The sequence below is a fragment of the Oncorhynchus gorbuscha genome, linkage group LG13 (assembly GCF_021184085.1).
Source record: "Oncorhynchus gorbuscha isolate QuinsamMale2020 ecotype Even-year linkage group LG13, OgorEven_v1.0, whole genome shotgun sequence".
Taxonomy (NCBI): domain Eukaryota; kingdom Metazoa; phylum Chordata; class Actinopteri; order Salmoniformes; family Salmonidae; genus Oncorhynchus; species Oncorhynchus gorbuscha.
In genome coordinates this window covers 20879316-20905725 of record NC_060185.1, presented here as the reverse complement: position 1 = coordinate 20905725, position 26410 = coordinate 20879316, and the positions used below count along the sequence as shown (strand labels likewise).

The 26410-nt window shown below is 42.1% G+C and overlaps 1 protein-coding gene across 8 annotated transcripts in view; it reads right to left on the bottom strand.

Moving 5' to 3' along the window:
* The window catches only part of LOC123992575 (proton-coupled amino acid transporter 4-like), a 290293-nt gene extending 275409 nt beyond the window's left edge, over positions 1-14884 (bottom strand). Inside the window, exons 1-7 of one of the 8 annotated variants that reach the window (XM_046293810.1) lie at positions 14457-14884; positions 13919-14043; positions 11102-11237; positions 10785-10875; positions 7002-7090; positions 2709-2804; positions 614-698 (exon numbers count right to left, since the gene is read on the bottom strand). In XM_046293810.1, coding sequence (XP_046149766.1) covers positions 614-698; positions 2709-2804; positions 7002-7090; positions 10785-10875; positions 11102-11237; positions 13919-13937 — 516 coding nt within the window. In that variant the 5' untranslated portion in view covers positions 13938-14043; positions 14457-14884. The remainder of the gene's footprint in view (positions 1-613; positions 699-2708; positions 2805-7001; positions 7091-10784; positions 10876-11101; positions 11238-13918; positions 14044-14456) is intronic. The other 7 variants (XM_046293812.1, XM_046293811.1, XM_046293813.1 and 4 more) reach the window with 7 other exon arrangements.
* Between the last annotated feature and the right edge of the window lie 11526 nt (positions 14885-26410).

Below are 26410 nucleotides of genomic sequence, written 5' to 3'. Positions count from 1 at the left end.
CCAACGTCGTTAGAGCAGTAAAACTAAATGTTTTGTCATACACGTAGTATATGATCTAATATAAACTGGGTGGTTCAAGCCCTGAATGCTGATTGGCTAACATACCACGGGTATGACAAAACATTTATTTTTACTGCTCTAATTACATTGGTAACCAGTTTATAATAGTAATAAGGTACCTCAGAGGTTTGTGGTATATGGCCAATATACTAAGTGCTGTGTCCAGGCACTACGTTATGCGTAGTGCATAAGAACAGCCCTTAGCCGTGATATATTGGCCATATACCACACCCACCATGCCTTATTGCTTAAGTATACCACGGCTGTCAGCCATTCAGGGCTCAAACAACCCAGTTAATAATACCAATTCAGTATCGGTACAGGATAGATTTGGTCAGTGACACATACTTGTGACACACCCATTGCTTTTGATAGATAGGAGTACAGAGACAATTCCAGTCGTTTGTTTGATTGGTAAGCTTTTAAGAACACGCCATATTGGTCTATATTTGATAGGTGGGTATACGGAGACTCAACACACATCTGATTTTGATTGGTAGGCTTTTAAGAACAACACACTGGTCTGTATTTGATAGGTTTGAATAGAGCCTACCTGTTTTATATTCTCTGCCAGGAACACAAAGTATGCACTGCAGAATCCCAGCTGTGTCAACACCAGGAAGAAGTTGACCAGGTGCCTAGAAGAGGACAGGAGGACATGACAGGGACAGATAAACATGTTAAAACAGCTCTTATATATCTGGATGGCTTATACGATGTTAGAATACAGAAGTTCTGTATTACCATTCTACTCTTTAATATTTTATTCTATGAACATGAGGGCATTTTCACTGCTCGCAAGCCATTTTTATAAAGTAGCAATAAAACCTAATCAGAATTCTGTCTTGACTCCTCCTCTAGCCCGTCTCTAAATATGTTCCTCACTATAGCTGGTGATTAGCTGATCAAAAATGAATCCGCATATCATATGTAAAACTCAGAAATCTGGTGATTACACTGATATTACCGCCGTTGTAGCCAGGTGGTACGTTACCGCCGTTGTAGCCAGGTGGTACGTTACCGCCGTTGTAGTCAGGTGGTACGTTACCGCCGTTGTAGTCAGGTGGTTACCGCCGTTGTAGTCAGGTGGTACGTTACCGTTTGTAGTCAGGTGGTGCGTTACCGCCGTTGTAGTCAGGTGGTACGTTACCGCCGTTGTAGTCAGGTGGTACGTTACCGCCGTTGTAGTCAGGTAGTACGTTACCGCCGTTGTAGTCAGGTAGTACGTTACCGCCGTTGTAGTCAGGTAGTACGTTACCGCCGTTGTAGTCAGGTAGTACGTTACCGCCGTTGTAGTCAGGTAGTACGTTACCGCCGTTGTAGTCAGGTAGTACGTTACCGCCGTTGTTGCCAGGTAGTACGTTACCGCCGTTGTTGCCAGGTAGTACGTTACCGCCGTTGTTGCCAGGTAGTACGTTACCGCCGTTGTTGCCAGGTAGTACGTTACCGCCGTTGTAGTCAGGTAGTACGTTACCGCCGTTGTAGTCAGGTAGTACGTTACCGCCGTTGTAGTCAGGTAGTACGTTACCGCCGTTGTAGTCAGGTAGTACGTTACCGCCGTTGCAGTCAGGTAGTACGTTACCGCCGTTGCAGTCAGGTAGTACGTTACCGCCGTTGCAGTCAGGTAGTACGTTACCGCCGTTGTAGTCAGGTAGTACGTTACCGCCGTTGTAGTCAGGTAGTACGTTACCGCCGTTGTAGTCAGGTAGTACGTTACCGCCGTTGTAGTCAGGTAGTACGTTACCGCCGTTGTAGTCAGGTAGTACGTTACCGCCGTTGTAGTCAGGTAGTACGTTACCGCCGTTGTAGTCAGGTAGTACGTTACCGCCGTTGTAGTCAGGTAGTACGTTACCGCCGTTGTAGTCAGGTAGTACGTTACCGCCGTTGTTGCCAGGTAGTATATTACTGCTGTTGCTTACAATAAGTAATGAAAGGTTTCATTAAGATATATTCAATGAAGTCAAACTGAAGCCTTTGAGAGGTAGTGCCAAACAATCAGTCATTCTCAGAACACTACTCAAACCTTGTATTCTATTCAAACGCTACATTAAATGCACTTTTTCCTCATCTATAACACTTAAGCAACAGTAAGCGTTCTGCTGAACCAAAACAGTATCTATAAATATCAAATGAAAGGCTGTGGTAGTGAATTTAAGTGAGTTAACCCCAATCAATGGAGAGTGCTGTTGGATTGTAAGTTGAGAGTCAATTCATAAGATGCACTTCATAAATGCAATCCATTATCATGGGGGAGTCACGTAGATTAGAGCTTCCCCTATGTCAAGCATGAGCACACAGCAGGTGAACCTCAGTACTGAACTGACTGTAGAGATATGTGTTGTTAACCATCCCTCCTTTAAACTTCAAACTATGGCTAACATCATCGATTCTTACCATTAGGGCCTTGATTAGGATACCCATTAGCTGTTGCAAAAGCAGCAGCTACTTTTTCCGGGTTCCACACAAAACATGACATAATACAGATCATTAATAGACAAGAACAGCTCAAGAACAGAACTACATACATTTCTGTCATAGATATGAGGGATTTGAATAGCTTCTAGCACCCACTGGCCCTAAGAGGAGTCATGTGACTACAGCGGTGATGGGTCAAAAATTGACCTCCAGATGAAGAGTTCTCATCTCACCTCCCAAATCTGGCACTCTTCCTGAAGCACTGGTAAGAGCTGTGCTCCATGGAGAAGGCCACTGTGTCACTGTACCCTAGGGGAGGTCTCTTCAACCTGGGGGAGGAGAGGAGGATGACTGTCACACATTTTGTACATATTTGGTGTCAGAGAGAAGAGAAGCACCAAGAGATACAGTGACAAGAGGAAGATGATCAAGATCAAGATCTGAGGGAATTAAAAGACAGAAAGTCTCTGCAGTCCTGTTCTGTCCTTATTGGGTAGGCAGAGCGACAGACAAGAGGACAACAGAAAAGAGAGAGAGACAGACAGACAGAGAGAGAAGGGGTGGTAGATTGCTGGAAACCAGACAACGGAAGATTGAGACGGCAGTCTGAAAGAGAGTACATTGTGTTCTGGTTTGGATGAGGCGATTACAATATATTACATTACAGTCCCATCACTCTGCTGTGGATAGTCACTCTCTCCAACCCTCTGTTGAAATAATCACAGTGATTAATACTGTGTAGATGTCATTTCAGGTGACAGTTGAGGTGTTTTTGTAAATACATCCCATATTTATTTTCCCATCCTTACAACACTGTATACAGCCATAATATGACATTTGAAATGTCTCTATTCCTTTGGAACTTTTGTGAGTGTAATGTTTACTGTTCTATTTATTTGATTTTTTGCTATTTCACTTGCTATTTATCATCAAGGTTTTGGTCATTATTATTATAAAATCATTATTATTACTACTGTAGGCCAATTTAATAATCTAAACTGTTTTTTGTTTTTTTAAATAGCCTATGCAAAAAGAGTTTGTTTCATTTTGTTGAGACATTTTCATTGGCTAAATCAAACTTTCTTTAATTTTGTGCTCCGTATTTAGAGTAAGGTTAAAAGTAGGCCTGTTGTAAAAGAAATAGCATTAGCCTATTGCTGTCATTTGTTGGGTAGGCAATCGACTTTGTTGATAATTAATTTAATGCCACAATATAAGAACCTACTTGTATTTTCCCTATAAACAATGACTTGACTTACTTTTGATAATAAAGTTAAGCAACTTTTGTGAAGGTTTGGTGTGGTATGGCTAATTTTAGGCTTAGCTGCAGCAGGCCTATGAAGGCAGTGTGCACCAGAACTTAGGGTGAAGAAGAATTATTTAGGAGAGTTACTAACAATATAATGGTTCTCTTTAGTAAACTTTTGAACGGTAGTGCACATTCTGAGCGAACATTTATGAAATAGCCTTCTTCTGTACGCCTATTTACCATCACAAACCGAAGCAAATAAAGAGAATGTCTTCAATGACATTTCCAAACTTTCCCTGACCGAGTTTGTACCACCAACATGTTTCAAGCAGACCACCGCAGTCCCTGTGCCCAATAACACTAAGGTAACCTCCCTAAATGATTACCGCCCCATAGAACTCACATCTGTAGCCATGAAGTGCTTTGAAAGGCTGGGCATGGCTCACATCAACAACATCCTACCAGATACCCTAGACCCACTGCTATTCGCATACCGCCCCAACAGATGACAAAATCTCAATCACACCTCCCTTTCCCAACTGGACAAAAGGAACACCTGTGTGAGAATGCTGTTCATTAACAACAGCTCAGCGTTCAACAACATAGTGCCCACGAAGCTCATCACTAAGCTAAGGACCCTGGCTCCTCTGTGTTTGTGCTTTCACTTGCAGATTGGGGATAGGTGGAGCTGATTGGGTCGTTAAGGTGACAAGTAGCACCCCTCTCTCTCCCTCTCAGCACCATTTTGTTTTGAGATCTGGTTGATTATGTTTTTTGATTAGGTGCACCCTTCAACACTAACACACATAATACCTTCATCCATGTATCTCCATGACACCCCTCACATGCCTACTGTCACAAGTCACAGGTTAGTTTACCTTTGTGGTTTTATACTTTGTTACTCCTTAACTGCCAACGTGTGGACTCCCTTGCTTGTCACCATCTAAGAGCCAGGTTGTGACAAGCACACCTTTTCCCTCTCAAGAGACTGAGAAGATTGGGCATGGGTCCCCAAATCCTCAAAGTTCTACAGCTGCACCATCGAGAGTATCCAGACCGGTTGCATCACCGCCTGGTATGGCAACTACTTGGCATCTGACTGCAAGGCACTAGAGGGAAGTGCAGTGCGTACGGCCCAGTACATTACTGGGGCCAAACGTCCTGCCATCCAGGGCCTATGTAATAGGTGGTGTCAAAAGAAAGCCCAAAAAATTGTCAGAGACTCCAGTCTCCCAAGTAATAGACTGTTTTCTCTGCTACCGCACGGCAAGCGGTACCAGAGCACCAAGTCTATGACCGAAAGGCTCCTTAAAAAGAGTCTACCCCCAAGCCATAAGACTGCTGAACAATTAATCAAATGGCCACTGGACTATTTACATTGACCCTCCCCCTCCATTTGTTTTGTACACTGCTGATACTCACTGTTTATCATCTATGCATAGTCACTTCACCCCCACCTACGTGTACAAATTACAGACTAACCTGTACCCCCGCACACTGACTCGGTACCCCTTTACATAGCCTCATTATTGTTATTTTATTGTGTTACTTCTAATTTTTTACTTTAGTTTATTTGGTAAATAGTTTCTTAACTCTTCTTGAACTGCACTGTTGGTTAAGGGCTTGTAAGTAAGCATTTCACAGTAAGGCAAATAAAGTTTGATTTGATTTAAGCATGGTCCAAACACACCATGACAGTTGTGAAGAAGGCACGACAACACCTTTTCCACCTCAGGAGACTGAAAAGACTAGGCATGGGTCCCCTGATCATCAAAAAGTTCTACAGCTGCACCATCGAGAGCATACTGACCGGTTACATCACCGCCTGGTAAGGCAACTGCTCGGCATTGACCGTAAGGCACTACAGAGGGTAGTGCGTACAGCCCAGTACATCACTGGGGCCAAGCTTCCTGCCATTCAGGACCTATATACTAGGCGGTATCAGAGGAAGGCCCAAAACAATGGTCACCCAAGTTATAGACTGTTCTCTCTGCTACAGCACGGCAAGTGGTCCCGGAGCACCAAGTCTAGGTCCAAAAAGCTCCTTAACAGCTTCTACCCCCTTTGTTTTTACACTACTGCTATTTGCTGTTTATCATCCATGCATAGTCACTTTACCCCCACCTACATGTACAAATTACCTTGACTAACCTGTACTCCCGCACATCGACTCGGAACTGGTAGTCCCTCTATATAGCCTAATTATTGTTATTTAGTGATACTTTAAATATATTTTCATCAAACTGCATTGTTGGTTAAGTAAGCATTTCACAGTAAGGTCTTACACCTGTTGTATTCGGCGCATGTGACAAACCAAATGTGATTTATATCTGAATAGCAGTAGTAGCCTGACAAGTATAAAGTAATCCATGTCGATGTCAGGAACATGCGCCAGCATCTCTTTCTTTCTCTGTGTGTCTCTAAGACTAAGCTTCTCTCTTTGAATATGTATTTAGTAAATATGAATATCACACAGTGGAAGCCTAGGCATATAGGCCTACAGTATATGTATGCAATGCACTGATGCATTTATCGCTCAAATCTCGGACAGCTGAATCGTAAGGTGGATCACTATTGTTTTAGGAAGTAAAAATCAATATAATGTTTTGAATATGTTACACATTAAGGACGCGTATCTGCAGATCATTTGGTCAATATCGCTTGTTTATTGATGGCGCTGGAAGCACCCATTTGGTTTCCTTTTCTCTCTCCCCTTCTTTTGGATCTGAACAGATCTCTCGGATGCGAACCAGCAAGGGTTTGTTTCCCCTGTCCTTTACGGAACAGGTCTATCTGTCCTCGGGTACATTCAGAACAGCTCTCAATATTTGTATTTATTATTTATGCATATCGTGGTCAGGTGGGAAAGCCACAGATGCAACTTTTTGGACCCGTGAAGAACTCTAGCTGGTTGTTATCTGCTCTCAGCACTAACATGGATTTAGACAACAAAAAGCATCTGTCTCTCTCTTTCTCTCAGAGAGAAAGAAGGAAGAGAGCGACAGATACAGGAGACAGAGAGAGCATGAATCAACAGAGCGGCTGGGTCCCTGACGGTTAAGTGTTTTTATGAATGTAATTCATAAATTATGTCATGTAAATAATGATTATTAATGTAAATAATAAATTAATAAATAACACAATGAGACATATGAAACACCATGACACACGAGGGGCTTGTCAGCAAGGATGCTGCTATGTGTGTGTGTGTGTGTGTGTGTGTGTGTGTGTGTGTGTGTGTGTGTGTGTGTGTGTGTGTGTGTGTGTGTGTTATTACCTCTCACACAGGTGGTGGCTACAGTTAACCAGGATGTGCATACAGTGAACACAGACCACACCCATCAGCACCAGGCAAAGAGGCCCCACCTGGAGAAATAAAAAAACCAAAGAACAGACTGAACATACTGTCAGTAACGTCAACACCAACTGAAACCAACTGTGAACCAGACAGGAACACTACAGCAAACAGTCCATAGTAGTGCAAACGCATCAGATATAACCCTGAGAAATAGGCTACTTCTCACTTACACAACCAGTAGTGGGATTGCGCTGTGATATTCTATGTATGTCACGGAAAACATCATTTCACATAACGGTGTTGTGATTGTTAATCTGATAGTAATTTTGCCCTGTTCAGTTTTGTCCTTCACACACAAGATCTGTCATGTGACATGATATCACACCATCATTATGAGACAGCACAAAGGAGGGGAAATTAAGCAAGAGGATACACAACAACATTTTGGGGAGGTTAAAGTCGCCCCACGCTTGGATTGCGTCCTACCTGACAGGTCGCTCCTACCAGGTGGCGTGGCGAGAATCTGTCTCCTCACCACGCGCTCTCACCACTGGTGTCCCCCAGGGCTCTGTTCTTGGCCCTCTCCTATTCTCGCTATACACCAAGTCACTTGGCTCTGTCATAACCTCACATGGTCTCTCTTATCATTGCTATGCAGACGACACACAATTAATCTTCTCCTTTCCCCCTTCTGATGACCAGGTGGCGAATCGCATCTCTGCATGTCTGGCAGACATATCAGTGTGGATGACGGATCACCACCTCAAGCTGAACCTCGGCAAGACGGAGCTGCTCTTCCTCCCGGGGAAGGACTGCCCGTTCCATGATCTCGCCATCACGGTCGACAACTCCATTGTGTCCTCCTCCCAGAGCGCCAAGAACCTTGGCGTGATCCTGGACAACACCCTGTCGTTCTCTACTAACATCAAGGCGGTGGCCCGTTCCTGTAGGTTCATGCTCTACAACATCCGCAGAGTACGACCCTGCCTCACACAGGAAGCGGCGCAGGTCCTAATCCAGGCACTTGTCATCTCCCGTCTGGATTACTGCAACTCGCTGTTGGCTGGGCTCCCTGCCTGTGCCATTAAACCCCTTCAACTCATCCAGAACGCCGCAGCCCGTCTGGTGTTCAACCTTCCCAAGTTCTCTCACGTCACCCCGCTCCTCCGTTCTCTCCACTGGCTTCCAGTTGAAGCTCGCATCCGCTACAAGACCATGGTGCTTGCCTACGGAGCTGTGAGGGGAACGGCACCTCAGTACCTCCAGGCTCTGATCAGGCCCTACACCCAAACAAGGGCACTGCGTTCATCCACCTCTGGCCTGCTCGCCTCCCTACCACTGAGGAAGTACAGCTCCCGCTCAGCCCAGTCAAAACTGTTCGCTGCCCTGGCCCCCCAATGGTGGAACAAACTCCCTCACGACGCCAGGACAGCGGAGTCAATCACCACCTTCCGGAGACACCTGAAACCCCACCTCTTTAAGGAATACCTAGGATAGGTTAAGTAATCCCTCTCACCCCACCCCCCCCCTAAGTTTTAGATGCACTATTGTTAAGTGACTGTCCCACTGGATGTCATAAGGTGAATGCACCAATTTGTAAGTCGCTCTGGATAAGAGCGTCTGCTAAATGACTTAAATGTAAATGTAAAAATACAATACTAGCACTGGAACATCATCTAGTCTATGGAGCCTGCAAATTCTGTGGGGAAAGTCAAGCAAACGCAATGTAACCCCGGCAACGTCATAAATGTGACATGCAGGCTCTCTGTTTCACTGGTATGGTAGCAGTGTCAGATACATTTTATAGGAAGAGAGACTGCAGATTCTTTCAAACAACAATTTTAATATAAGATTTGAAAAAAAATTAAGCAATCAACCATCACTAAGAATAGTCCGAGTTGAAAGCTCTACGAACAAGTTCTCTCTCAGCTTTTATAGAAAAGTCCAACCTCTTTGTCTATGTGGCAGTTAGCAGACGTGTGCAAACAGGGGTGAGGAACATAGTGTTTAAAAGGCGTTTCGCTTGGCTGTGTAGATTAAGATAGAAGATGTTGCCACCATTGTCTGTTCCTTCCTGCATGTTTTCATACAGAGGAGTTCTTACAGATTGTACAAAACGGGATGTCACATCATGCTGTCGCACCCGGCTCTTATCTGTACGCCCAGACTTAGAACTAAGTCATACAAGACAAGCCAGCATCAGGGAAAAAAACACTAGCATTAAACAATGGACAATTCTCTAAGTAAAAACAGCATAGTATGTTGACTAATTAAGTCATTTTCCACAACAAGTGATCTGTGCCTGCTGTTGGTCTGACGCTAACCTCGTTCTCAGTCTCAATTGCAACAGATCCGGCTGGTAGACGAGATTAGTGTCTAGTTTACAAATTTACCTGATTGTCCTTTCAAATAATGAGATTTGTCGAGCCTGATCATTTCCTCCTTTGTCCGTTTAGCAAATGGAGGATTCACAGGAAAGATATGAGACAAACTGATCTGAGATCAGCCACTAGCCAGTGCCACAGCTGCATAGCAGGCAGACACACAGTCAGGTTTATACCATGGTGCTGAAGCATTGGTGGTGGAGACTAGTTTGATGAACACGAATCCGTAGATTGCTGCAGTTTCTTTTCTGAAGCAAGGCTTGCTTAATCAGCCAGCAAATATTCATCTGATATCACATCCATGACAAACAGACACAGTACTTTAAACCAATGTACATGATTGTGTAATTGCACACTGACATCCATGTGTAATACTCAGAGATAACAGTTGTGTGCCCTGCCCAGTTAGCAGGGGCAAACCAGGTTAATAAACATACAAGTTACTATGACCTTTGAACTGTATGACACAGAGGCCCAAATATAAAACCCCAAATCAACTTAACATGAGCCAGGATCCACAGCAGGGAATCATTGTCTGTAGACAGAGGAATCTAGCAGGTCCACTGACACCACGTACAACGACTCCTAACTCTTCCACAACACTACATTAACACACCTGAAGGCTTGGAGCTTAATGCCTATGTGTGTATTCATTTGTACAAGGTGTGTTAATTTCTGCTCCTCTATTGTACAGACTGGTCCAGTAAAACACAAACTGAATTGCTGGTTAAATAAAACAATGGAATCGTGAGAATTATCTTATGTGTTTTATATAATTACTTCCAATGAACATTCAGATCAGAGATAACCATGTAATACATATTTATGCATAACCCATATTCATGCCCAGTCAATTAATGTTTCTTGCCTTGCTTTTCTGTTAAAGCATTAGTGAATCCCAGTCATTTTTACCAAACAATATCAATAATGTATAATGCAATGTTGTAGGCATGACACATCAGGCAAGTTCTCTCAGTAAATTTACAACCAAGTCAAAGTTTTCTGAAACACTTCTTTGCCAATATAGTGGGTTCCCAGCCTTTTCTATGCCTTGACTCTCACAAGAGATTGTTAATTTTTTCTACTGAATAAACCAAAACAATCTTACAATGTGCTTACAGCAGTACACAAAGACAGTAATGTAATGTAAAGTGTGACCCAGCCCTGTTTGTGTTATGGTGTGCAGGGTAGCCTAGTTGGACCAGTAACCGAAAGGTCGCTGGTTTGAACCCCAGAGCCAACTGTGAAAAATCTGTTGATGTGCCCCTGGAGTAAGGAACTTAACCCTAATTGCTCCTGTAAGTTGCTCTGGATAAGAGCATCTGCTAAATGACTCAAATGTAAATGTAGTAATCGTAGTGGGACATAAGTTACTCACTATGACCCCTGCGTTGCGTACTGCCAGGGGAAGACCCAGCAACCCAGTTCCAATGTTCCCCTTCAGCAGGTGGATGAGAGCCTGAGTAAACCTGTGGAAAACAGATAGGGTTCGGAATAGGGGTCCACTCTGGGACCAATGTAATTTGATCTTGAATGGCATGGGAGTCAAACTCAATTCCTGATCGGCCTCAGTGTTCACTTTCACAGACCTGCAGTACAACAACTCTATCCACTAATAGAGAATGCCTCTACGTTTCAGAATTTGGCATTTGAAGTGTTTCATGGTTGAGGTAGTTGAGAGGTGTGTTAATTTACGTGATGCCCTGGTGGCTGTTTCCCAGCTCATAGTGTCTGACAGGCAGCAGCTCAGGATCCTGGTCCTCTTCAGAGTTCTCCTCCTCCTGCCCTACTCCTCCAGGGTTCTCGATGAGGGGGGTCATCACCTCCATGTCTGGAAGGGTTAACCAGGAGGTTAGAGGTTAAGGTCAGTCACTAGTTCACAGTTTTCCTTAATCTAATGCTCCCTCCAAAATTGAGCCCTAAACACCTAGCCCCTAAGCATCTGAACAGATAGGTAATATCTATATTTTTAACACCTTTCATGAATTATTGTATTAGTATACAAAAGATTAAGAACACCTGCTCTTTCCATGATATAGACTGACCAGGTGAATCCAGCTTATTGATGTCACTTGTTAAATCCACTGTGGCATTATTTAAGATACTCTTTGAAGAGGTAGGGTTTCAGATGTTTGGCCAGGGGGCAAAGATCAGTTATTCATTCTATTGCAATCCTATTATTTAAACTTTGAGCGGGTTCACTCATGGCAACCTCAACCTCCAGCCACACACAGGGAAAAAGAGACCATGCCTTGACTTCCTTCTTTGCAAACAGCCTCTTCACTCACTCTACCCATTTAAGAAACTACAATATCAACATTGTTGCTCCTACTTTCTCTGTTTACATTGACATTGAATGTCAATGGACTGTTGACATTGAAATACTACCAGCTAAATGTATTATTAGACTGACTCAATTGTAAACTATAATTATGTGCTCTCTTTGTCCTTGAGAATGTGTTCTTAACAATAAGAGCTGGTCTAACACCATGCTCAAACCGGACATGCGAGTGCGCCATTGTGTGCAAATTGATTTTGTCCCCAAATTGATTTTGTCCCCACACACGACACGCATGTTGAAATATCAAAATAAACTCTGAACCAATTATATAAATTTGGAGACAGGTCGAAAAGCATGAAACGTTTATGGCAATTTAGCTAGCTTGCTGTTGCTAGCTAATTCGTCTTGGGATATAAACAGTGAGTTGTTATTTTACCTGAAAGGTCCTCTACTCCGACAATTAATCCACACATAAAACAGTCAACCTTATCATTTCTAGTCATCTCTCCTCCTTCCAGGCTTTTTCTTCTTTGGACTTTATATGGCGATTGGCAACTAACTTTCATAATAAGGTGCATTACCACAATCAACCTAAATTCATCCACGTGGGTATAACCAATGAGGAGATGGCACATGGGTATATGCATCTAAAAGCCAATGAGGAGATGGGAGAGGCAGGACCTGCATCGCGTTCTGCGTCACAAATAAAAGCAACTTCTATTTTAGCGCCTGGCAACTGACACGCTCGTTGGCGCTTGCGAGCAGTCTGGGTGCAATGATTGAATAACGTGTACATTCACTTTGCAAAACTCGCGCACGTGACCGACCGGTGTGGTCAGCATGTAAAACCATGCCCAAATCGGACGCATCACGTGCTATAGCTTTGCTAAATAAATACACATACATGTTATTCAATCATTGCACCCACACAGCTCACGCGTGTTGCCATGCACCAACATAGAAGTTGCTTCTATTTGTGCCGCAGAACATTCTGCCTCTCCCAACTCCTCATTGATTTTTAGAAACATATACCCACGTGCCATCTTCTCATTGTTTTTAGGAGCATATACCCACGTGGGTGATTGAAAGATGAACTGAGGTCAATTGTGGTAATGCACCTTATTATGAAAGTTAGTTGCCGATCGCCATACAAAATCCAAAGAAGACAAAGCAGCCTGGGAAGAGAGATGCCTAGAAACCATTTGGTTAACCATTTTATGTATGGATTCATTGTTGAAGTAGAGGACCTTGTGCATTTCAGGTAAAATAACTCAATGTTTATATCCCAGGACAGATTAGCTAACAACAAGCTAGCTAAATAGGACAAATTAGCTAGCAAATGTTTAATGCTTTTCAACTTGTCCACAAATTAATATGGTTCAGAGTTTGATTTGATATTTCAACCTGCGTGTCATGATCACGTTTGGTGTGGGGGGACAAAATCAATTTGCGCACATCAAGTTTGGGCATGGTGTAAGTCTGAGGCAGCAAAGAGGTGTAATTTTCTGTAAAGCATGCGAGAGGTTGTGGCTCACTCACTGTTGGAACCATTTAGAGAACACTTTAGCTGCATGTGTCAGATCTATTTAAACCACTTAAAACCAGTCCACTAACGTTCTTCACTAACATAGAAAGAAGAACATTGAGGTGGAAGCTCAAGGCTATAAAGACACTACATCATGGACTCTTATTTCACAGGACCCAATCTTTTTCTTTCAGCAACTGATGCTTAACGCTCAGATCAGATGCAATGTAAAGAGTTGACAAAGATGCCATGCAAAATGGTGGAACCAGGAGTGTCAGTCAGCAAGCGTTGAATCTCGAGTATAAGTCTCATAATGTTATGCTAATAACTACTGGAATATTACTATCATACTAGTATTATTACTAAGAAATGTCATATTGGTAGTTCATTTAACGAGTGTCTCTTAAACCTTCAATAGCAAAGTCTTTAAATGGTTGTTGGACAGCACAATATTGTATGGGCTGCTCTAGTCTACTGGTTCCCCCCCCCCCCCCCCAGACCTATGGTCTCAGGAATTTTCTCAAGTACCCCCTTGTTGGGAACCACTACTCTAGTATCGCAACAAAAAAAGAGGCTACTGTGAGGGAGGGAATAAATAGCACGGCTGAATCTGTTTCCACCAAAACGTGGAAATTACAGTTGTTCCCTTTAATTCCAACCCCTAAATCACAGCGTCATCATCATTCCCAGAGAGGCTAGTAGCTACCTAGCTGTTGCGAAGGCATCCTCCACCGGGCATCTGGGCAGCAGTCGACACAGACAGTCCTGTCACTGTGTGGCGATTAGCCCTGGCCAGGAAAGGGCGAGATGGGTAGGCTTGCTGTTGGTCCACTGATACGATAATATATGGAAACATCAACAATGTTATTGATTCATCTTCACAACGCTATTGACACGTCATTTGGCTTGCTCGTAGTAGACACCAGCAAGCTCCGTGATATTACACATTGTAGCTAACTAAACTAATAGCAGTTTAGGCCTATCGCATAATATATTGCAACGTATCTAAACAGAACGTGCAATTCACTGGTTTTGCAATAAAAGTTGTGGGCTAAAATATGCCGTCATTATAAGAAACGGGGTATAAATCAGTGCTATTGTTGTTCGAACGAACAGACAAAAAATAAACGGAGCCAGCTATCAAATCTGTAGCCGTACTATTATGGATACACGAACAGCGACAGCAGTGCTATCAATTTAACGTGGCTCATTGAATGATGTTAATGTCAGTTAGAGCTAGTTACATTGTAGTCTAGTCATACGCAGTGTGGGGTTCTGAATGATCCTACCAAACTGCCTCGCGGTTCAGAGTCAGGGCAATGATAACTTGCTACTTCGGTCGAAAGCTGTCAAAACCCAGACGTTCCTGTCGAGACGTCCTGTTGTTCTTTTTGGGTGGATGTTGAAATGACGGGAACACTTCCATTGAGTTTATGAATTCATAGCTGTCCTCTTTGGTTACAATTTCATTACCAGGTTGAAATTCACCGGATTAGAAGGCGTAGAACAGCATATTTTCTTTAGCAGACGAGATGTTGAAAACGTCACACCCGCTACAATTGTCAATCCGGGAAGGGGAATCTTAAAGGAAACGTGTACACATATTTACGATTCCTCTTGCAGTTATCTAGTTATTTCGCTTCGTGCCTGAAGTAGCCCTAATTAGAGTTGAGTTGACAGTCATCAACTCTGTGCAGTCCCTGTACAAATCTGATGACATGTGAGCTGAACGAATGCCCTGGTCCCATATTGGAACAGTGCAGTACAATAGTGCAGCTATTTTTACACACATGACCAGCCTGGTCTCATAGACTAGCCATAACATAGTAAATGTAAATCCGGGATACTCAGTGCCATATAGACCCTTTCTCTGTTTGCAAACATTGTCGCACAAGAGTGATGTGTTCAAGTTGGTGGCGTCTATTTACATGTTGCTTATAAGTACATTTCACACTACTTTTGGTTTATAGTTGGATATTAAAGGCTTGTATAAATGTCTTAACATGTTTGTCATCATGGCAAATCAACTGCATTATACTTTTGAAAAAAAAAACACTTAAATTTCAACCAGTAAAATGTCTCTTTGTAGCAAAAGCTAGCCAGGCTATATTGAGTGTTAGAATTCTAGCTAACAACTGTTGTATCCAAAATAGTTATTTTGCAAAGACCACAACCAAATATAATCTTAGCGACTGTTCAAGCAAGAATCAAAACATAATTGTAAGAGTATGAGAACCCCAAAAAGATGTTTTGTTTAGAAGAAATAAAATGTAAATCTAGGCTATGATAAATGGGCGCAGATGGCAATGGCTTTCTTACTGCAGTCAAGAGTCACGCACATCTGTCAGTGTGTCGCATATGGCAAAAGGGTCTATACTAAATGGGGTGTTCAGATGTACACACAGAATAATATGAAGTTATCTGAGACTAGGTTGTAGCCCAGCAAGCAACAGGTCACACTCACACAATCTACTGTATGTACCTATATGTACCAGACCAATGTTTCCACTGTACTCAATTTGCTGCGGGGGTGCGCCACAGCAAAATCATTGCCACTACGCAACCAAAAGAATATGGAACATGGAAAAATATTTCTGCTGAGGCGCATTGAAGATGCTAGAACATTCCACATGTACTTTTCCTCTGCAAACAAAACAAGTCATTAATAGAAAAATCAAACAATCCCATGGTATAATAGTTTATCCATTTACCTAGTCGGGTTGTTGTTGTGTTCTATGCTAGATAAATATTCCTCTATTGGAACATTCATGTTATAAGTGCCATGGGGAGGCAAACATGCATTCTGACAAGCAGTCAATGCACAACAATTCTTGCAATTGCAAAAACAGCCGTTTTACTGGCTTTTGTTAAAAGGAGAGGAATTCCTGCTTTATTTATTTATCAACTCCTAAATATGAGCGAACTGAGCCTTTTTAAACCGAGTGTTTTTAGCAGAAGAATGGTTAAGCACGAGGGGAGAGTGGGGCTAAATAGAACACTGGTCAATTGTAGGGTGGCTTGGGGTACAATGCCTCTACCTTTAAATCCTTTCTTTGGAATGACTTAAATTGTGATGAGACAGATATTTTCTGTTGAGCAAGAGTATTAGAAACCAGGGAAAGTGTTGGGAGGGGGGGATTGTTACATGAAGTGGTTTCTGTGAGAAGTACAGGCAGGGGACTTTTTACCCCAGGTGGCGAGTTACCCTAACAGCTAGGCCTACATTACATTCAGTGTTTATGCAGGTTTTTTTGGTCATAAAATTCATCAATATGATAACTAGATCTGGCTAATGATTTTGAGTTGAGGCTCAAGAGTGGCACAGCGGTCTAAGGCTCTGCATCTTAATGCAAGAGCCGTCATTACAGTCCCTGGTTTGAATCCAGGCTTTATTACATCTGGCTGTGAATGGGAGTCCCGTAGGACGGTGCACAATTGGCCCAGCGTCGTCTGGGTTTGGCCGGGTAGGCCGTCATTTGTAAAAAATAATTTGTTCTTAACTGACTTGTCTAGTTAAATAAAGGTTACATTTTTTAAAATGAAATGCCCAATAGGGTAAATGGAGATAGGCTGAAGCATGGGGTTGCCAATTTATTTGCACTTTGCTGCATCAGTTGGGCTAAAGGTGATAATGTTTATTGCTAATAGCATACCTGATATTATGGACCATGCATTGGCCATATACTCTACATGGCCCAATAGGTTAAGATATTTTTTACAAATAATTTAACCAATGTGTTATTGGGTTAATTTCTGGAGGTGGAAATTCTATTTTAGATGGTGTCAGCATAATTATTTCATTTCGGAGTAGAATGTCCTCTTAAAAAGTCACCTGAACTGAGCTCATCAGTCCTATAATTTTTATGTAGAAGGACTATCTTAACAATTACCCAGACATAACAGACATATGTCTAGGGGTGTCTAGCCATCCAATCAACAGAGTGCCTGGCTAGTCATAACCACTAAAAACAAATAAACTAGTCCAGGGCTTAAATGACGGAAAGGGTTCTCTGCTCTAGTGGTGTAGGAGCTGCTGTCAGTTACAGTCCAAACAACTAGGGTGTCAGCTGGCAGGAAACTAGGGAGAACACCTGACTGCTAACCTAGTAGGGCACCCGGGACACCTGCATGTCTGGTGACAGGGGAGGTAAGGACAGGGGCACCATGGCCTGACTAATAACCAAATGCTCTCAGATAGGCATTGAGAGGGTGTGGTGGAGTGGCTGAGTAACACTGAGTGCTACAGAGAGAGAGAAAGACAGAGGAGGACAGAGTAAGAAGGATACTGTTGTGCCCTTTTGACAACACCATGCCCGACCAAAACCTTACTATGGTAGTTTGGATATTTTCTTTTCACATTGACTTTTCTAGAATGGTTCTGTTCCTCAGGAGAGAGAGAGAGAGAGAGAGAGAGAGAGAGAGAGAGAGAGAGAGAGAGAGAGAGAGAGAGAGAGAGAGAGAGAGGGAGAGAGAGAGAGAGAGAGAGAGAGAGAGAGAGAGAGAGAGAGAGAGAGAGAGAGAGAGAGAGAGAGAGAGAGAGAGAGAGAGAGAGAGAGAGAGAGAGAGAGAGAGAGAGAGAGAGAGAGAGAGAGAGAGAGAGAGAGAGAGAGAGAGAGAGAGAGAGAGAGAGAAAAACAAAAACAATGACTCCTATGACCATGGTAACATCTGCTTGAGGTCACTAGCTGCACCCCTATTGGGATACACTTTAAATTAGGCTAGACCATCTCTACACTACTTTACCTGATCCTATCTGTTGGAGACAAATCCAAACTTTGTAATTAACTTCCTTGAACCGAGGCTGAAGAAACAGCTTTTTCCTAATTTCATACTCATGTCTTTTTAGCGCTCTTTGTGCAAGACCAGAAAAACTATATAATTTCTTCCTCCCGGTTCTCTCACTCGAACTGTCATTTCTCGCATCCCAAGAGCCAGACAAATTGGAGAATTTTGGGGGGGGATCTTTAGGGACCCCAGACAAATTCAGCAACCTATCATGTTAGTATTTGGAATTACTCTCTGTGATGATAATGAAATTGTCATTTTCAGCCTATTGCAAGTTTAATTATAGCCTATTTCCCATGAATTAAAGGTGAAATGTAATTGGACAGGTGGCTGGTGTCTGGTTCCACTTGCAGCTGGATGGTCTCATCTTGCCGGAGAATGCCCATGCACCCCTGAAATGGGACTCCAGAGTTTGATAATAATGAAGCTTCTCATTTTCGTCCTTCTTTATTTTAATTCATCTAGCTACTCCCCTCCTGTGTGATGTACACATGCCACTGGGAGAAAGTGTTTTGCTTTTCCCAAACTTCCTCTCGGTTTGTGTCTGTGGCAAAAGTGAGTTTACTCTAAGACCACACAAGTTGAGGCTAAAGTAAGTTCAACAAGTGGGCACACAACTTGAATGCTAGAGCCAAGGTAAACGTGGTCCACCAGGGTTCGAAACTTGGGTATCCTGTGTGCCACAAGATTATGTTATCCCTCTGAGCTAAACCACATACAGAACTCCATGACAGTCTGGGCCAATCCTTTTGAAGTCTGACTCAATGTAAACCCACACGAGTGCAAAGCACCAAAAAAGTAGGTTGTGTGTTGGGGGAGAGCTCGGGGTGACACACTCAGAAATATCTATTCATTTCTACTTCAAAGCAAATGAAACCTTGACAGAGGTTTACCTTCAAGGGACTGCAGGGACTATCGGTGGGAGTTATTCATATGAAAAAAATATACATTATTTGATCAATTAGGATTAAGACACAATTTCACAAGCAGCTATTCATTTCCTGAAACAGGAAAGGGCCTTCCCCAAATTGTTGCCACAAAGTTGGAAACACATTATCGTCTAGAATGTCATTGTATGCTGTTACGTTAAGATTTCCCTTCACTGGAACTAAGGGGCCTAGCCAAAACCATGGAAAACAGCCCCAGACCATTATTCCTCCTCCACCAGAATTTACAGATGGCACTATACATCTAGGCAGGTAGCGTTATCCTGGCATCCGCCAAATCCTAGACGTTTCCACTTCACAGTAACAGCACTTACAGTTGACCGGGAAGCTCCAGCAGGGCAGAAATGTGACGAAAGGTGGCATCCTATGACAGTGCCACGTTGAATGTCACTGTGCTCTTCAGTAAGGCCATTCTACTGCCAATGTTTGTTTATGGAGATTGCATGGCTGTGTGCTCGGTTTTATACACATGTCAGTAACGGGTGTGACTGAAACAGCCAAATCCACAAATTTAAAGGGGTGTTCACATACTTTTGTATATATAGTGTAAATATATCACAAGTTTGTGATGTATTGTTGTCTCTACCTTCTTGCCCTTTGTGCTGTTTTCTGTGCCCAATAAGTGTTTGTACCGCTACCATGCTGTGTTGTCATGTGTTGCTGCCTTGCTATGTTGTTGTCTTTGGTCTCTCTTTATGTAATGTTGTCTCTCTTGTTGTAATGTGTGTTTTGTCCTATATTTATATTTTTTATCCCAGGAGGCATTTTGCCTTTTGGTAGGCCTTAATTGTAAATAAGAATTTGTTCTTTAACCTTTATTTAACTAGGCAAGTCAGTTAAGAACACATTCTTATTTAAAACGACGGCCTAGGAACAGTGGGTGAAACTGCCTTGTTGAGGGGCAGAATGACAGATTTTTGTCAGATTGGGGATTCGATCTAAGAACCTTTCAGTTACTAGCCCAATGCCCTAACCACTAGACTAACTGCCACCCCTTAACTTATTAACTGACTTGCCTAGGTAAATAAAGGTTAAATAAAATTCAAATTAAAAGACTGCAGGCATTAATGTTTCAAGAAAGGAGTGTATATATTTGGCCTGGCAAAGCGGTTTTATGCGCTGACTGAATGGAAGCTGATAATTGTGAGTTTTTTACTCTGCTGGTCTCCGGAAGAAATTACAAGTCTTCACTGTCTGAGACTGCGTCAAGACCGAATACAAATGTATCTGACATCTAGACAAGACCTGGACACTCAAAATGTGGTCTCGAAACCGAGACTGATCTGGTGTAAGTCCAGGTAGTTAATGTTCCAGTGTCAACAACCTGAAATCCCTGGTTATGAGCTGACTGAACTGAGCACCCTCTGAAACAAACAAGCTAATTATGAAACGCCACAAGTCAGTTGACCCTATAATGAACCAAATTACTCAGAGAACAACACAACCCTGCTTGTAATTAACTGATTGGGAAACAGCAGCTAGCGCTCCATGCGCATTCTGACTTTCACAGCAGATATTACTGGTGGGATGCTGTGACATACTGTACATTCTTCAGGGGTTCATTTGCTGCTCCACATAAGGCTATTCCTTCTTATACACCCACCTCCACTTCTACCCTCTCCTCCTCTCATCTCCATTCCTCTGCACACAATCACACACTGCACATTAGCCATTGTTTACACAAGCTGTGTGTGTGTGTGTGTGTGTGTGTGTGTGTGTGTGTGTGTGTGTGTGTGTGTGTGTGTGTGTGTGTGTGTGTGTGTGTGTGTGTGTGTGTGTGTGTGTGTGTGTGTGTGTGTGTGTGTGTGTGTGTGTGTGTGTGTGTGCGCACGCCTACTACTTTATGTGTGGGAGCATGTTTTTGGTTATTGCTAGGATGCATTGTCATCCTGTATATATTTCATTTGAATGGACTCTACGTTAGCAGTACCATTTATAATGGCAGTTCCGAAATCTTTTGATGTCCACTCTCTCTGCCTCCCCATCTCCCTTCCTCCCCAATTCTGACCTCCTCCATCCATCCCCCATTCTGACCTACCCATCTCCCTCATTATGACCTCCCCATCTCCCCAATTCTGACCTCCCACTTTTATCTCTGTGACCTCTCACTTGATAATTGGATAACAAGTGGGCAATACATGACATCCCTATTAGTGCCTTAGATAGTGTAGTATAATCACAGCGTCATTATCAATAGCTTGACCACGTACAAAGTTACACAATTGAATGTGGGTCATTTTTAAATGTCATAATAGGTCATGGTTAAAGGACCAGCGCAGTCAAAAAAGTGATATTCCTGTGTTTCACAGTGTACATATTTCCACACTATGAGGTTGGAATATTACTGTGAAATTGTGATGATGCACTTTTAATGTCAGGAAGCAGGTGCAGTCAGTGTTTAATAAGAACACCCAGAGTGGCTACAGGAACAAGTGTAGCATCTGATGATAACACAGAAACAATACTGCCTGATGGGTGATAAAAATAAAAATAAACATTAAAAAAGAGCTCTAGATAAAGGGGGAGTAATCAGGGAAGTGATAAGGTGCAGGTGTGCGTAATGAAGGTTGCCATGACCGGTGGTTAGTAGACCTGTGACGACCGGTGATGCTGAGCACTGGAGATGAGGAGTGGGAGTAGATGTGACATTGGGTGAGTGCTGTTTGATAAGACTGCCTGTTTTGGTAGGACGGAGTTTTGGCCTGCCTGGGGACATCACCAGGTGGTAAATTAGTTAATACACAAAACCTTTCTTCCCATATCAGCTAGTTTTCAGTTTTCACCTCCCCACTCAGACAACTCCCAGACAGTCTAAGCTAAATTTCTGCTTGAGAAATTGCTCTTTGCTCATAAGCTATTTTATTTTTTACAATTTTAATTGAACGCGATCACAGTAAGGTAGTTAATTGTTACCCAGAAATGATTTGATATTGAGATAAAAACATCTGCATTGGACCTTTATAAAGTGTGGTTTATATAACTCAAAATAGCTTGTACAGTTGTGAGTACAATGTGAATAAATCCATTTATCATTTATTAATCATTTGCAAATGTGTTTTGGACTGTTTTGATCCGGTACCTCTCATGGCATGACAAATAATGGTCACATTTTGCAATGCAAAATTCTAATAAAAGCAATCGCAGTTAATTCGAGTTGCCTCTTTGTTAATTGTCCAAGACTTAATCAAACCCTAATGCAGTGGTGTAAAGTACCTCAGTAAAAATACTTTAAAGTAGTACTTAAGTTGTTTTTTTTTGGGTATCTGTACTTTACTTTACTATTTATATTTTTGCCAACTTTTACTTCACTACATTCCTAAAGAAAATAATATACTCCTTACATTTTCCCTGACACCCAAAAGTACTAGTTACATTTTAAATGCTTAGCAGGACAGGAAAATGTCTAATTCACACACTTATCAAGAGAACATCCCTGGTCATCCCTATTGCCTCTGATCTGGCAGACTCACTAAACACACATGCTTTGTTTGTAAATGGTGTCTGAGTGTTGGAGCGTGCCCTGGCTATGCATAAAATAATGTAAACAATAAAACCGTGCCGTCTGGTTTGTTTAATATAAGGGATGTGAAATGATTCATACTTTTACTTTTTATAAAGTATATTTTAGCGATTACATTTACTTTCCATTCTTAAGTACATTTAATACCAAATACTTTTAGACTTTTACTGAAGTAGTATTTTAATGGGTGACTTTTACTTGAGTCATTTTCTATTAAGGTATCTTTACTTTTACTCAAGTATGACAATTGGGTAATTTTTCCACCACTGCTCAAATGTGAAGAAATTCAATTTCAGCCCAAGCCTAATATTCTAAGAGTTGATTCGGGTTGGGTCAGCCCAGGTTTGCGTAACATTGTGAGTGTGAGTAGCACAATGAGGTTCACTTTCTATGATCTCCCTCCTTATCAATTCAAGGTGCTTTATTGGCATGGGAAACATACACTACCGTTCAAAAGTTTGGGGAAACTTGGAAATTTCCTTGTTTACAAAAGAAAATCACTTTTTTTTTAAAGTGATCAGTTTAGACATTGTTAATGTTGTAAATGACTATTGTAGCTGGAAATTGAAGTTTTTTAAATGGAATATATACATAGGTGTACAGAGGCCCATTATCAGCAATCATCACTCCTGTGTTCCAATGGCACGTTGTGTTAGCTAATCCAAGTTTATCATTTTAAAAGGATAATTGATTAATAGAAAACCCTTTTCCAATTATGTTAGCACAGCTGAAAACTGTTGTGCTAATTTAAAGAATCAATAAAACTGGCCTTCTTTAGACTAGTTGAGTATCTGGAGCATCAGCACTTGTGGGTTTGATTACAGGCTCAAAATGGGCAGAAACAAAGGACTTTCTTCTGAAACTCGTCAGTCTATTCTTGTTCTGAGAAATTAAGGTTATTCCATGCGAGAAATTGCCAAGAAACCCAAGATCTCTACAGCGCTGTGCATTACTCCCTTCAAGGAACAGCGCAAACTGGCCCTAACCAAAATCTAACGAGGAGTGGGAGGCCCCGGTGCGCAACTGAGCAAGAGGACAAGTACATTAGTGTCTAGTTTGAGAAACAAACGCCTCACAAGTCCTCACCTGGCAGTTTCATTAAATAGTACCCGCAAAACACCAGTCCCAACGTCAACAGTGAAGAGACGATTCCGGGATGCTGGCCTACTATTTTTAGCCAGATCCTAATTGGTAAGTTTTACGTTCCTTTTTATGGCATAGAAGGCCCTTCTTGCCTTGTCTCTCAGATCGTTGACAGTTTTGTGGAAGTTACCTATGGTGCTGATGTTTAGGCCAAGGTATGTATTGTTTTGTTTGTGTGTTCTAGGGCAACGGTGTCGCGATGGAATTTGTATTTGTGGTCCTGGCGACTGGACCGTTTTTGCAACACCATTATTTTGGTCTTACTGAGATTTACTGGCAGGGCGCAGGTCTGGCTGAATCTATGCAGAAGATCTAGGTGCTGCTGTAGGCCCACCTTGGTTGGTGACAGAAGCACCAGATCATCAGCAAACAGTAGACATTTGACTTCAGATTTTAATAAGGTGAGGCCGGGTGCTGCAGATTGTTCTAGTGCCCTCGCCAATTTGTTTATATATTTTGAAGAGGGTGGGGCCTAAGCTGCATCCCTGTCTCACCCCATGGGCCTGTGGGAAGAAATGTGTTTTTTTTTGCCAATTTTAACTGCACCCTTGTTGTTTGTGTACATTCATTTTATAATGTCGTATGTTTTCCCCCCCAACACCACTTTCCATCAATTTGCATAGCAGACCCTAATGCCAAATTGAGTTGAAGGCTTTTTTTAAATGAGAAGACTTTGCCTTTGTTTTGGTTTGTCAATTAGGGTGTGCAGGGTGAATACATGGTCTGTCGTACGATAATTTGGTAAAAAAAACAATTTGACATTTGCTCAGTACATTGTTTTCACTTAGAAAATATATGAGTCTGCTGTTAATGATAATGCAGAGGATTTTCCCAAGGTTGCTGTTGACGCATGTCCCACAGTAGTTGTTGGGGTCAAATTTGTCTCCACTTTTGTGGATTGGGGTGATCAGTCATTCTTTCCAAATATTGGGGAAGATGCCAGGGCTAAGGACAATGTTAAAGAGTTTTAGTATAGCCAATTGGTATTTGTTGTCTGTATATTTTATTATTTCATTGAGGATACCATCAACACCACAGGCCTTTTTGGGGCGGAGGGTTTTTATTTTGTCCTGTAGTTCATTCAAGGTAATAGTTAATAGTTGATTCTAAGATTGGAATTTGATCATGTATATGTTTTTGCTGTTCTTTGTTATAGAGCCAAAAAGATTGGAGAAGTAGTTTACCCAAACGTCTTCATTTTGGATAGATAATTATTTGTTTAGTGTTTTCCAATTTTCCCAGAAGTGGTTAGTCTATGGATTCTTCAATTACAATGAGCTGATTTGAGATGTGCTGTTCCTTAGTTTTCTGTAATGTTTTAGTGATTCACCATAGTGAAGCTTAGACTCAGGTTTTCTGGGTGTCTGTCTTTGGTTGAACAGGTTTCTCAATTTATTTTCCTAGTTTTTTTGTATTCTTCAAACCATTTCTCATTGTTAATTTTCTTTGGTTTCCTGTTTTGAAATGTTTAGATTTGATAGGGAAGCTTAGAGGTCAACTATACTGTTTATATTTTCTACTGCCAAGTTTACACCTTCACTATTACAGTGGAACGTTTTGTCCAGGAAGTTGTTGAAAAGGAATTGAATTTGTTGTTGCCTAATAGTTTTTTGGTAGGTTTCCATACTACATTCCTTCCATCTATAGCATTTCATGGTTGAGTATTCCTCTGTTCAAGTAGACTGTGATTTTGCTATGAACTGATAGGGGTGTCAGTGGGCTGACTGTGAACACTCTGAGAGACTGGGTTGAGGTCAGTGGTAAAGTAGTCTACAGTACTACTGCCAAGAGATGAGCTATAGTTGTACCTACCATAGGAGTCCCCTCGAAGCCTACCATTGACTATGTACATACCCAGCGTGCAACAGAGCTGCTGTTTTTGTTGGTTATGTTGTCATAGTTGTCCAGAGGGTGGCATATGGGGGAGGGAATGCTGTCACCTCCAGGCTGGTGTTTGTCCCCCTGTGTGCTGAGGGTGTCAGGTTCTGGCTTTTAGGTCGCCACAGACTAGTACATGTCCCTGGGCCTGGAAATGATTGATTTCCCCCTCCAGGTTGGAGAAGCTGTCTTCATTAAAGCATGGGGATTCTAGTGGGGGGATATAGGTAGCACCCAGGAGAACATTTTTCTCTTAAGATAATTTCATTTTGAATTTCTAGCCAAATGTAAAATGTTCCTGTTTTGATTCATTTAATAAAGTGAGTTAGGTCTGCTCTGTACCAAATTAGCATACCCCCTGACTCCCTTCCCTGTTCCACACCTGGTAGTTTGGTGAATGGGACTACCAGCTCTCTGTAACCTAGAAGGCAACCAGTGAGGTCCATCTCCTCCATACCAAGTTACTTGTAGGATGACAATGTCTGTATATCTGATTTCTTTGAAGTCCAGGTTCCAGCTCTTTAGACCAAAGGCAGATGACCTCAGGCCTTGGATATTCCAGGATGAGATAGTGAAGGTTTTGGGTTCCATAAAGTGTCCACTGTTGTTGGCAGTGTGGTTTGGCTTATCTCTGCTCAGATAGACATGAGCCTGAAACTCTCATCTCTCCAGCGTTGCACTTCATATAGCCACGTGAAGGGGTTCTAGAGGAGCTGCAGCACCCCTGATAAATTCAAATACATTTACCAAAGTTATAGAATAACTGCTGTCTGTTCAGAAATAAATGAAATATTTCAGAATAGCCTACTACAGCATCTAAATTACCTTAATTAAGCCACAGATGATTGCTAGTTTATTTTTTAAAATTGCGTAGCTGTAGATTGTGTGTAGTCCAACAAGGAACGCGCAGCAAATCTGTCAGTGA